Source organism: Dysidea avara, chromosome 2, assembly GCF_963678975.1.
Source record: "Dysidea avara chromosome 2, odDysAvar1.4, whole genome shotgun sequence".
Lineage (NCBI taxonomy): Eukaryota > Metazoa > Porifera > Demospongiae > Dictyoceratida > Dysideidae > Dysidea > Dysidea avara.
Window position 1 is genome coordinate 27,901,471 of NC_089273.1, and position 13,727 is coordinate 27,915,197.

Consider the following 13,727-nt stretch of genomic DNA (forward strand, 5'->3'; position numbering starts at 1 on the left):
TTTGATAAGTACGTATAAAGCTTTTTTCAGACTCCTTATCTACAATATGCTACACATGCTCAGTGCACTTTGCGCACCCCTCCCTAACTGCATCAACCAAACCAGTATTGCTTACATAGATGATTTATCGTAGTTACCTTTTCACACCCTCCCCCACTGGCACTATATACCATATATTCCCCTTCTAGGAAAGCATTTATGATGTCAAAGAATTTACAACTCACCCATAACAAGTTGGGATTTGACTGTACATGACCCTCAGTGACTAAGACAAAATGTGGTGTGGCCATGCATGCAAAGAGAAGGATGATAATATTTTCTTATATGAGTATTATTCAAAACAATACCACATAGCTAGCATGTGGACAAATTTGACCGATTTTTATAACAATTCTTCAAAAAAATCCCCTCTTGTATTCTTTCATAAGTACTTCATCAAATCTAAATTCTTGCTTAAATAAGCAATTCATCTACATTAATTTGTATACACCATACCAAAACACTCAATAGCCTAACATGTATAATCACACTACACATAAAGATTACCTGCACATGGTTCACTGGTAAATGCAGGCAATTCTGATTTAACTTTAGTAGCTAACTCTACCATGTTATCATAACCACTATCCATCATTATTTCAAGGAGCACATCTAAACAGGTGTGGGTACTGTCATTTTGTAGTTCAGGTTTGATAACGTTATCCAGAAAATATGATGCCCTTTCCGTAGACTTGTCAAGCGATTCCAGTATATCTTCAATTGCTTTAGGTAGAAGATTACGATTTTGTAATTTACCTAAGAATTCAACATCTCTCATTGGCAATGAATACATAATTCCTTGATAGTAGCGCTCAAGTATGTTGACTGCTGATGTGCTCTCCATACTTTACTTGTATATGCTGAAACCAAGATATAGCAATTGAATTTACTGTGTTGTACAGCAATAGTAAATGTGATTGGGTATACAAAAACTGTGCATGTGGCTACAAAACATTTCCCATCATATTGCATTGAATAGCCATGCAATTGAAAAATCAACAAGGGTTTGACATTTGCACAGCAATAGCATCATGGCATAAAAGTTACAATATCATACAGTATGGTAGTGCTGTATATTAGGGATCATGAAGGTTTGGGCTTTTCTGGCCAAAAATATCACCCTAAAACCAGCCTCACAATACCTTCATGGTGCCTTGGCAGTATTTGTTAGGTAAAACCAACCCCAAAAGTGCTTTCAGTACAACCTGAAAACGTTGCTACAAAAGTTTAAAGATATATTCTACTTAGTGGACTTTTCTACTGACTGACTGACTGACTGACTGACTGACTGACTGACTGACTGACTGACTGACTGACTGACTGACTGACTGACTGACTGACTATTGTCTTCATACAAGCATAACTCAATAATGGCTAAGGATACGAGCGTGATTTTTTTCACTGTTCAACATCACTTCAGCCCGACAAGTGCCTTTTGGCATATTGCAGTACACACATCATCAACTTACCTTTGTCCTCCTTTGTGTCCCATTTCTTCTTGCTGACAACTCAAGGTGTCAATTCGCAGTAGCTCGTTGGCTTCCTACGTTTCTAAATGGTATCTTCATAGAGACTGGATTGATTGCAGAAGTACTTCTCGTACTGTTCTTCATTTGTAGTGCTGTGTTACAGGCTGAACATAGTTGAAAGCAAAGCATAATAGCTACTTCATGTTTGAGTCAGTATTAATAGTTGGGACGCATGTTCAGACGGAACATTCACTTTGGTGCCATTCTTTCTTTTGATGTGGTATGTGTGGGTTCACCAGTCAAATTAAATTAAATATTATATGTGACTGGATCTGCAAAAACCCGACACAATTGTGCATTTTTCAAATTCCTGTTTATTACATATTTATAATCTACTTAGCCAAGTGTATCCTCTGGCAAAGTTTCAGCCTCATATGCCAGTAACTCTAAGAGTTACAGCCCTACAAAGTAGTAACAACAGAAAAATCGATTTGTACAGCAAGTACAGGGAAATAAATTACAGGCGCCTACAAAAACAGTTGTAACTTACCAACAAATCAAGGTACGGAGCTACAATTTTTACCATCGTGTTCGCCATGAATAGGGGAATCAATTACTGGTATGTTTTCCTTTTACTCACCCTTCTTCACTGCATACAAAGACACAATTCGTGAAGAAAAATCGATTGCGTATGATCTCTTTGATGTGACGTAAACAAATGTTCATAACGTCTGTATCCTTAGGTCTACTGCACCGAAACAAAGATTTTCCAACTTCTCTTGAGCAGGCAAATAAGATGATATCCAGGGTTTTATTGTTAGTTCCTTCCTTTACTAAGAAAAAGGCGTTCAAAAATTTATGGATTTTTAAAAATAATACGCAAGTATTTCACCCAATGTATTCAATGCTTTATAATTCAAAATTTAGGCTTGCGGAATTGTGTAGGGTTTTCGCAGATCTGGTCACATATATCAAGTATAAGGAAAATTAAGAATTTTAAGTTCGATTAGGGATCATAGAAAAAAAGCAGGGAAGCAAGAAGTCACCTATACTAGTGGACATTTAATCCCTAATTCAGTCATGAGTATAGACTGTCGTGAATTAGGGATTAAGGTATACTGTATCTACAGGTGTAGGCAGCCTCCCTTGTTTCCCTACTTTTTTCTATGATCCCTAATCGAATGTAGAGTTCTTAATACTTGTGGTTGTAACAGTTCACATGAAGGTCACCTGGTGATGTTAGTACAAATTGTTATCCCCCCTCAACTGATTAACTCTATAGCAGAGTTGCAGTATACAATAGATTTTAGAAAGCTTGTCATTCACAAAGTGCCTACTAACAATTTTATTATAGTCATTTCAACATAATAATTTGTTCGATCACAAATTCTCAAATAAAGGCTTAAAGAATTATTCTATTTTGCGGATGCTATCCCACTAAGGTTCTGTGAGAAGGCTTAAAGCCAGTGAATACAGGGAGATAGAAACATGTGCATAACTAAAACATGTTTACTTCTGTCATGTCATTTTCAGTACGGGTAAAAATAAGACAAATGTCTTAACTAGACTAACATGTGATTAAGCTTGTGGGAGGCTAAATGTGCACTAACAAAATAACTTCTGTCTAACAGGAAAGAGTACTATTGCTATTTTTGGCAGAGCTATATTTAGCACTAACCACTTAACTTATTCCCATCCTACTTATCACTTCAATTATTATGTCTACATAGGCTAATGTTGTAATGCAAGGAATGTTGAGTAGAATAAAACAAACAAGGGCACTTGATAACAAGGGCTGTATGACTAAGATGGTTGACTATAAACTTGGTTTACACATAATCAAATGTCAGACAGAAATTTCCTGCTGATTTCACAGTACACTTGTAATGGAAAAAAATATATATCCTTGATAATATTATGTAAGACAGTCTTTCTATAAAATAATGCATACAATGTGGTCAGTCAAGCCATTCTACATCTCCGGTACTTTGTAATACAGTACTGTTCAAATGCAACGTCATCTAATGAGAGTGCAAGTGATTAACAAACTTGCTAATTAAAGGGCACGACACCTATTTCATTTGCGAGTATTTATTCCAATTCATTTGGGATAAATAGTAGCAGGGAAAACAGATGCCACACCCTTTAATTAGCAAGTTTTTTAATTGCTCACAGTCTCACAAGACTAAGTTACATTTAAGTGGTACTGTAGATCCTTTGGACAATTTTATAAACATCACTCAAGTAAACAAAATCAATCAGGTAGTCAGTCACTGTACCCTTTCCATTCCAAATTTCACACAGTAAATACCCACATACAGTTTGTATTCTGCACAATTTCCAGATTCAAACTCAGTATAATCTACAGTTCTTAATTAAGGAATAGGTTGCCAAAGTTTCAGCTGAGTAGTTTAGTGCTAGACAGTAGTGTTCTGCGACACAGTGCATTTTGTGTATCGCATATCACCATCAATAAACTGTTCGATACGATACTGAATCACGATACTATAATGAAGTGTAACTGGCATATTAGCAATAGTTGTAATAATATCAATTTATCTGTACCTTGAAGAGCCAACATTGATTCTACATTCACTGTGTATACAAATTTCTTAGTTCAGTTATTCAGAAATGATGATAAACTACAGTATGACAAATAGCTAGTGTGTTAGTATGAAAACACATCTCTACCTGGATACCTGCCTCTATTACACCACCCAGACAATTAGTTACCACAAACATTTTAATGCATGTTCCCACAAAGGCTTGTCCGGATTACTCCGCATTTTAATGACTAGTCAAGATGGCTAGTATCAGCAGATTGTTTACTGCTTAGTGGTGCAGTTATTTATACTTGAAGTGTAACCATTTATAGTGACGGATCTAGAAATTTTCAGAGGGGGTTTCAGATTCAACTCAATGACCAAAAACAAAAACACCATCTTGCCAGCTACAGCTAACATTACAACCAACTAATAACCTACAGTTGTAGTCACTTGAACATTGAAAAGAAGTAGAGGATCATTTAAAACATATCACCTGGCATATAATGCATGTATTACTGTAGCTGGTATTTGAACAGCTATACATTGTATAGCATAGTTTCAATTGCCTGATATCCATCACTGACTCGTATGATCACAACCTGCTCTTGAACGCCGTAATTGTGATTTCAAAGGCATTTGTTAAAGTTTTGCCAGTAGAAGGTTCTACTATAACACACTACGTATAACTCGTGGTGATTTTATCACCCACACTAGTGTTGAATCTAGGTCACTACTGCTGACCCAGATGACCCACTGACCTAGATTTGACCCGGATGTGACCCGGATTAATTAAAGCCAAGGCGTGCAAATAAGAGCTATGTTTCAGGTAGTCTCAGGCGAGCGAGCAAACGAGACGTTTTGAGCGTTCGATTCGTGTTGAGTAAACGAGTAGTTTTGTGATAACTAAGCCGGTAAGCTTACAATCTAAAATCAGTCGGTGGGTTTTGGTTCTACGTAGTTACTGTGAGTTTACAAACAGCAATTGGGTGTGGCTTCGTGTAAACCCGGTATTACAATTTTTCAATATATTGAAGTGGGTGTGGCCCACAAAAGTACTTATCCTGCTGCAAGACTTGACTATAGACAACTCTTACAATAATTGATTAGTGAGCGTGGCTCCACGTATGCTTGCAGACAGCGACGGACACAGTTTCGTGCTACAGACTGCACTTACTAATAAATGGGCATGGCTGAGCGTATGTTTGTAACGCGATAAGTGGGAGTGGCTCACGAAAGAGCTACACGATAACGTTTACTAGTAGAAACAGTTGGTGATTGCTCTATTACTGTAACAGTGATCTGGATACTCAAATAGAAGCCTCTCTATTTACCTGTGCTTAGAAATGCAACATTACGAGAAGCCATACAAATGTGCATGTATTAGCGCTGCTGATAATGCCTATTATGGCTAAAATATTCTTCTAAATCAGTGGCGGATACAGGGGGGTTGCAATGGTTTCAGATGAAACCCCTCTGAGAATAGCGCGCGCCCCAAATTTATTGACGACTCGTCGTGTGGGTCAGCGTTGAAACCAGGTCGGGTCATCTGGGTCGGGTCATCTGGGTCAACCGGGTCACATTTTCTCCGGGTCATCCAGGTCCGACCCGGTTTACAAATTATCCGGGTCTGACCCGGATTGGATCACGTGAGCAACCAAAGGGTTTGTTTGACGACGTGGGAACTTAAAAACTTCGATATATCGATATTTTAAGTATAGTATCGTATCATGATACTTGTTTGCTGTATCAATTTATTGCCGTATTGATATGTATTGCAAATCCCTACTAGACAGTCAGGAACTGCAAAGAAATCAACTGGTATATGCAGTGACTATACTGCACTTATATTCACAACCATAACTTTGGTTTACATTGGTCTACAGAGTACAGATTTGACCTAAATTGTTTACCAAGCCGAATTAGCAAATCTAACAAGATAAATTGTATCCCCCATGCACGTAAGCATGAAGCCATTTAAAGGAAGAAATGACGATGATCTTGTTTAAATCTATCACATGCAACAAATGTGTATACTCTTGAGGCTACTGGAATATTCAAACTCTTCTATGAGCAGATAAATAAAATGGCAAATAGATTTAATTATTTCAGACTTGCTCTTCTGAGCAATGGCTTAATTAAACTTTCCATAGCTTTTCCTTGTAGCATTTCAATTTTTTTTTTCAATTACAAAAGTATATACTTGCGCAAACTAAGTATGCTGAGACAGTCTCATATATAGCTACATAGATAGTATGTATGCAGAATTGTTCAGGCACGGTACAATATAGACAAGTGAAATCCCACTATGATCCACACAAGTGATGTTTACTAAACAAATACATATGTACAATTGTAGCACATTTACAGTCATATGTATGACAATGAAAATGCAGAAGACACATAATCTGTGACCCAGTCTGGGAAAACCGGGCTTATCGCCTATTTAAAAGTATTGAGAAACGCCGGTTTTAAGTATTTAGCGTGTTGTAGCTCGCCAATGGTCGAAGCTAGGTGTACCAAATTTTTACACGTTTTACACCAATTCCTTACCTTCCAGAGCATCCACTGTGCAAGTAGCCAACAACTAAGTTTCCCGCCATTTTAGATAGTTTTAAAACCGAGGTTGACTGTATCAGGCGAGCTGCAAGTTGGGTGGGAGGCGGGGGCCTGGAAGGCGGGAAAGATGGTGAAAGGGAAGGCCAAGGGATGAATTAGGCCAAGTTTTGGGCCATTGAGGTCTCAAAACTGGCTAAAATGAAAGGAAATTCACAGGACCACTCAAGTCTAGCTCAAGTCTAGCTGATTTTGATTGTGGAATTAGATAGTTTATTCATGTAGCTTTGTGTCTTGGGTGAAAAATCGAATCTGCTGACATGGGTGATAAGACCGGTTTTCTCATACTGGGTCACATCTGTATCTACACCTGTAGTAATGTATAGTAATTAATATTACTGACTTCTTGTCACATGTTTGACATGTGACCAGACATGTAAAAAGGTACCCTTATTTTACATGACAGCAAACAAATGTTATAACAGTTCGTTCCTTGTGCTTGAGTTTTGCTTTATATAAAAAATAGCCTAACTCTTTAGCTTCACTCATTGGAGCTTTCAGGCAATTAAATACAACTGGTTAATGAAAATAAAAACAAAGTAGGGTTCCAGCGATAAAAGTTGTGAAACAAGAAAATTATGATGGTAGCTATTACAACATAGTTACGTAGCTATGTGGGAAATCCATACCATACTTGGGCAATGAACAGGCAGCTATTATGTACAACAACATAGCTATGAGGAAAAATCCACTTTACTTTGGCGTTGAACTACGTAATGGTAACATGCCAAAGCAGCCACATAGCTGTGTTCACCAACTATCATAAGTGACTTCATTTTATGACTTTGTTTGATGCCTAGAGGGAAACACCAATATTAAGCTGTTGAAGTTTCAGCCTTATCTGGTAAGAGCTATTGGAGTTATAGCAATAGACAACAAGAAGAGCAAAACAATCAATTTGTACAGTGCATATATGGAAAAAAATACAGGCCCTTGTTTAATTAATCATACGTAAGTCTCGAGTGTAACAAACTATGGCATTGGAACTTGTGTCATTCTATTCACCATGAACTCAGGCATCCATCAAGGTATAGTTTTAGGCCTAAATACATTTGTGCTATTAAACAAGAAGTCTGTTCACGCTTAGAAATGGTAATAATTAAGTTATGTTTTATCACAACATTAGCAAACACAAGTAATTTGTGCTTGCTTCATGGTGCAGTAACCAAATAAGACATTCTTACTCTACATGAAGAGACAAATCCATTGGTAGATTAGACATTTCAATTTGGGTCTTCCTTCACTATTTATTGAAGCGATTAAAATGTACATACATAAAATTAATTATGTAGCATGCATTTTTTACCCATTGTATTTCAATGGCATTTATCTCAAAAACAGAATTTTATTTCTTGTTTCACTACCAATAATTCCCTTAGAGGAGCATATTTTGATGCCACAAATCTGTTTGAATCTCTTAAGCTAATGAAAGAGGGAGTAGATACATGCAGTTGCACGTAAAAAAAAAAAAATCACATAGTGTGATAACTCCCTACACTATAACTGTGTAATAGCTTTAAAAGTAGTTTACAAACAAAATTATTAATTTAAAAATGAAGTAGGATTCTAGCAATAAAAGTAACACCTCAATATGGTTTTCTTGCATGAAGATGACTATGGGATTAAAAGGAAAGGCAAAGTGCAGTAGGCAGACACCAACATATCAGGCTATGCCACACATAAGATTGTCATCGTGGCATGAAATGGCAGCCATGTGATGATTGGTTTAGCCTCCAGCCTAATTAATGTGGTCAAACTGGCAGGTTGTAGTCAGGCAGGCTGGTAGAACAAAAATTAGATTTTAGAATTTTTACTAAATTCAATATTCTGCCTTCTGTAAATGTTCTCTTTTTGTTAGGTAGTGGATACTGAACCGACAGTAAAACTTAGACAAAAAAGGGTCACTAAAGAAAAAAATAAAAACCACAAAACTCGAACCCTGAACTGCTGGAGCTTTACGCAAGCGTGCTAACCACTGTGCTACTGCTGCTAGCTCCCCACCTCCCCTACTTTTCTATCTTATAAATGTTACCCAGGTTGTAGTCTCAATACATAGTAAGAGAGCGTAACCTAAAGGTGAATACGAAACCAAAGCTGAACCCGACCCTAAGCTAATACTACTTTTCGCGTCCCCTAAAGTTGAATGCTCGGGACAATTGCTAGAAGCAAAAATAAAAACCTTTCAGTTCAGTAGCCACTTCCTTATTGTCAATGCTGGATTTGATGATAGATGCACTAACTGCAAAGATGTGTATGATATTTTTATGATGGTCTTTAAAGTTAATATTTTGGAAGGTGCCATTCATTTTAGGAGAGAACCGTACTAAACATTTCAACTATACAGTTTAATGATGAAGTTTAAAAGTCCAAAAATGGGTCAAACTTTGTTTGTACATTTTCACAATTCTGATCACAATACAAAGGTATAACTTGATTATTTTACAGCTGCTGCGTGGTATGCATGTCAAAACTCCTAACACTGTGCTTTCTCTCCTACTAATACAATGGTCTGTTGTGATGCTAAATGAGGTAATTAAAACCTCTTTGTGGTTTTAATTAAAGGAACAGCATGCCAAGCCATACAATTGCCAATTTTGCATCCATAAAATATGTTCAAGACGTGATAACTGTTGTGTTTTATTACATTACACTACAAAATGCTAAAACTTGTAGTGATATTCCAACGGGATAATTGTAAACAAAGTGATAGTAATGGTATAAATTTGTACTGTTTTACTCATAAGGTATCTCCCTGCAGTTTGCGTCATTTATTGGTAGTGAAAAGAACTGCTCTGTAAAGCTTCACCCCATGTGAATTGCAAACAGCCACTTCAGCCAGGCTCTAGCAGCTGGTACAAACTTGTAATGTTGTCGTGATTGTAGCACTGACAAGAACTTGTAGTAAACAAGCCTGTTGAGTTAACAAACAGTCTACAATGGGCTAGTGCTGCTGCTCTTGTGGCTACAATTTCAAGCACTCCTTGCCTTGCATTACCTTCGAGCATTCACACTGTTTACAATCTTCTACTTGGCTTAAATAACCTGTTTAGACATGTAATTCCACAACAAAATGATTCAGGCATTGTAGCAGGCTGTATAGAAGTGAAAATTGTTGTATAGACTATAGATTTCCCAACCACAATTGCTCAATAATTACATAAATCAACGTCAAATGCTTGTCGCACTTGTATGGTGTCAGCACTTGTATGGCTTGGTGCACTACCCCTTTAAGCATCTGCTGTGTACTTCTTAACCATCAATTATATGTATTAATCTTTATATAAAATGGACCATCAAAAGGAGCTCATAGCACAAACCAAAAAGAAATAAACAAACACAAGCCAATCCTTTATTTTATTTTGTAGTAGTAACTACTGTTCGTACCAACTGTCTTATCAATATAAACCGGAGCTTTCAAATAGCAGGACAATGAATCAGCCTAGTAGTTAATAAGGACATTAAGGAAAATCACTACTTGTCTGTGGCATAAGGATTGACTTAGCTAAGATAACGCGTACTATGTCCTGAACAATTCACAATGAACTCACTCATTTGTACTACTAAATATGATGAACTCGGGAAGGAAATGGGTGCCACGCCCTTTAATTAGCAAGTTTTTAAATCACTCACAATCGAGCAGTGCGAGCAAGTGCAACATTACATTTGAGAAGTTACTGTACCGTATGGTAATTATATGTACTATCCATCTTTTCAAAAAGATGGAAATATTTATGGATCATTGGAATCAATTAGTCGATGGGGTGCTCAATGAGGATATCCTAAATATACAGTCTGAATTTCCCTAACCTGATAAATACACATTAATTACATAAACCACAGTGACATTGTATTGGGACTAAAGGTTCAACATTGAGGTTGTTGAGTCCATTGGATTACAAGTAGAATGCACACATAAGTACTTCTCACATAATAATTTAACTAAAAGCAGCACTTGTGAACTGCAGATGCTCTCCTGCTATTGATTCTGCTAATTTTACTATCAGAGTATCCTTACAACAAAATCATTCCAGATATTCTAAGAATGATGGCATCATCACTTGTTGGAAAACCTATACATTAATTTTTGTTACAATACATTATTTAAAATTGAGGTTTTAAATAATGTAATAATGTAACAATTGCATGGGGTTTCACATATACATTACATAAAATAGAAACACAACAACTATAGCTGAATGTGGCTTCAGTACACTGCTTGCGAATGGGGAGTTACGAGAAGTATTTAACCTTGGTTCATCTACGTACGTTCATAACAGGGATTTAGTTGGTAATGATTGACAAGCTCTGAAAAATTATTTCAACTATAAATTACTCCACAGCTAACATTACAACCAACTAATAACCTACAGTTGTAGTCACCTGAACATTGAAAAGAAGTAGAGGATCATTTAAAACATATCACCTGGCATATAATGTATGTATTACTGTAGGTGGTATTTGAACAGCTATACATTGTGTAGCATAGTTTCAATTGTCTGATATCCATCACTGACTCGTATGATCACACCTACTTGTTCTATAGTGCTCCCTTCACACAGGGTGTCACGTTTTGTAGCTTTCAAACATTCACATAGTCAAATGGTCACCCCCTATTCGTCTGTCTTTAGAGTATTCACTGAGTTCTACTAACTACATTACACCATACTGGCAGATGCCTGTGCGAAATAAATTATCCAATATTCTAGTTTTGAAATATTTTGCTTCGAATTTGCCATGCTGGATGAATATCCACTTCTCCAAATGTCATTTACATATGATTTCTATGAATAATACATTAGGTACACATATAATCATCACGTATACACAACGATAGCCAACAATTATACCTTCAGAGCTTCATAGTGAATATAAATCATATGGAATACAAAGTTTAACTCTGGATCATAAGTTGTTACTAATAGCTATCAAGTTGTGGTTGTATTATGTCAGTAGCTGGTAGAGAAGAAGAGATAGAAAATTGCAATACCAACAGTAACTCGTGCTAACCATAGCCAAATAAAAAGCCAATTTTTATACTGTGGAATTGCATTCAGCTAAGTAACAACACTACCATTAACATGAAATGCAAATTAAACCACCTAATGAACACTCTCCCCATGAGGGAGATTATAAGGTGCTGTACCTGTGTAGGCTGTTCATTACGATTAGCTGGCACTTTATGCACTTGGTGGGCCAGCTGTTTACCTACTTTTCTGTGCATTTGTGGAATACAATAATTGTGTGATCCACTGAGCGAAAAATCAACTTGTTTGCATTTTCCTTGAACTTCATTTTAAGGATTTTTTGTTGTCTAGAGGAAAAACCCAATAGGCTGTTAAAGTTTCAGGCAAGAGCTTTCAGAGTTATAGCAACAGACATTTACAAAAAGAGCAAAACAATCGATTTGTATAGTGCCTATATGGAAAAAATTACAGGCACTCATTTACAGTAATTAATCATAAGTCTCTGACTACGGAATTGGTACTTGTGTCATTCTATTTGGGAGTATTCATCAAGGTAGCCTAGATGTGACCGGCTGAGCAAAAACCAGCCGTTTTCGTACATTCCTTGAATTCCATTTTATTGTATCTCTGTAATATCTAGTAACAAAAGAGTGGACAGCCAGCCAAAGTTTCAGCCTTTTATGATGAATGAATCATCTTGGAGTTATAACACTTGACAGTTGGAACAGTGATAAACTCGATTTGTACAGCAACAATATGGGAAATAAATTACAGGCACTAAGATAATCGATTATAGCTAACTCACAATTTAAACAAGCTACGAAGATAGGACTTGGCTCAATCTGTGCGCAAACCAATCAAAGTATAGTGCTTTCCCTGTACTCCTCCTTGTTGACAATTAAGAAATGACAACAGTGACTGTTGTTTTTACGGCATCATAAATAAACACCCATAACCACATATGCTCTGCTGTCCAAACACGAAACAAAATTTTCTTACTCTCCATAAACAGGCAAATCCAGTGGTGTATAGGTTTTATTGATTTGAGTTTAATTACATTGCATACGAACATGATTAATGCATGTATAAAATTTTCATGTAGGACGTATATTTTTACCCAGTATACTTCAATACAGTTTTACGGCAAAATTGAACTTTGTGAAAACGGCTAGTTTTCGCTAAGTGGGTCACAAATATACCCGGGTCATGCCATCAAACAAGAAAGCTTAGAAACAGCAATAATAAAGTTATGTTTTATTGCAATGTAAACAAACACACATAACTCATTATTTGCTTCATCCTAGAGAAATGAAACAAAGATATTATTACTCTCCATGAAGAGACAAACCCATTAGATATTACGTAGATATTTCAATTTGTGCTTTTCTTCACTACATACTGTTCAACAATTAAAACGTACATAGAATTAGCTAGCTAGCTTTAATTGTAGCATGTGTTTTTTTACTTCAATGAAAAACAGAATTAAACAGGTTTTTCACTTAGCAGGTCACAATTACTAATTACTGTAAAGCGAAATTACCTCCATGTGTACATCACTACATGTCGCCCAGTTTGAGAAAACCGGTCTTATCGCCCATGTCAGCAGAGTCGATTTTTCACACAGGACACAAAGCTGCATGAAAAAAACTATCTAATTCCACAATCAAAATCAGCTAGACTTGAGTGGTCTGGTTTTGTTGGCTGCTTTTTCCAAGCTCAGTGGTGATCCGTATGTGTGGTGTGGGGCCTTAATGGAGCTATGGTCAGCCTGGGGATGATTTTATGCAGCTGTACAGCTCTGTTGTGGAAAATAAGTACCTCTGCTGTAAATTTCCTTTCATTTAAGCCAATTTTGAGACCTCAATGGTCCAAAACTTGGCCTAATTCATCCCTACGTCTTACTTTTCAATTTTTGAACACTATCTTTCCAGCCTTCCAGGCCCCCCCGCCTCCCACCCATTTTGCAGCTCGCCTGATACAGTCAACCTCAGTTTAAAAACTATCTAAAGTGGCGGGAAACTTAGTTGCTGTTGGCTACTTGCACTGTGGATGCTGTGGAAGGTAAGGAATTGGTATAAAAAGTGAAAATTTGGTAC

The 13,727-nt window shown here is 36.8% G+C and overlaps 1 protein-coding gene across 3 annotated transcripts in view; it reads right to left on the reverse strand.

Moving 5' to 3' along the window:
* Window positions 1–13,727, reverse strand: part of LOC136244096 (uncharacterized) — a 64,500-nt gene that overhangs the window by 50,124 nt on the left and 649 nt on the right. For all 3 annotated transcript variants that reach the window (XM_066035627.1, XM_066035616.1, XM_066035621.1), the window contains one exon: window positions 547–899. In XM_066035627.1, coding sequence (XP_065891699.1) covers window positions 547–883 — 337 coding nt within the window. In that variant the 5' untranslated portion in view covers window positions 884–899. The remainder of the gene's footprint in view (window positions 1–546; window positions 900–13,727) is intronic.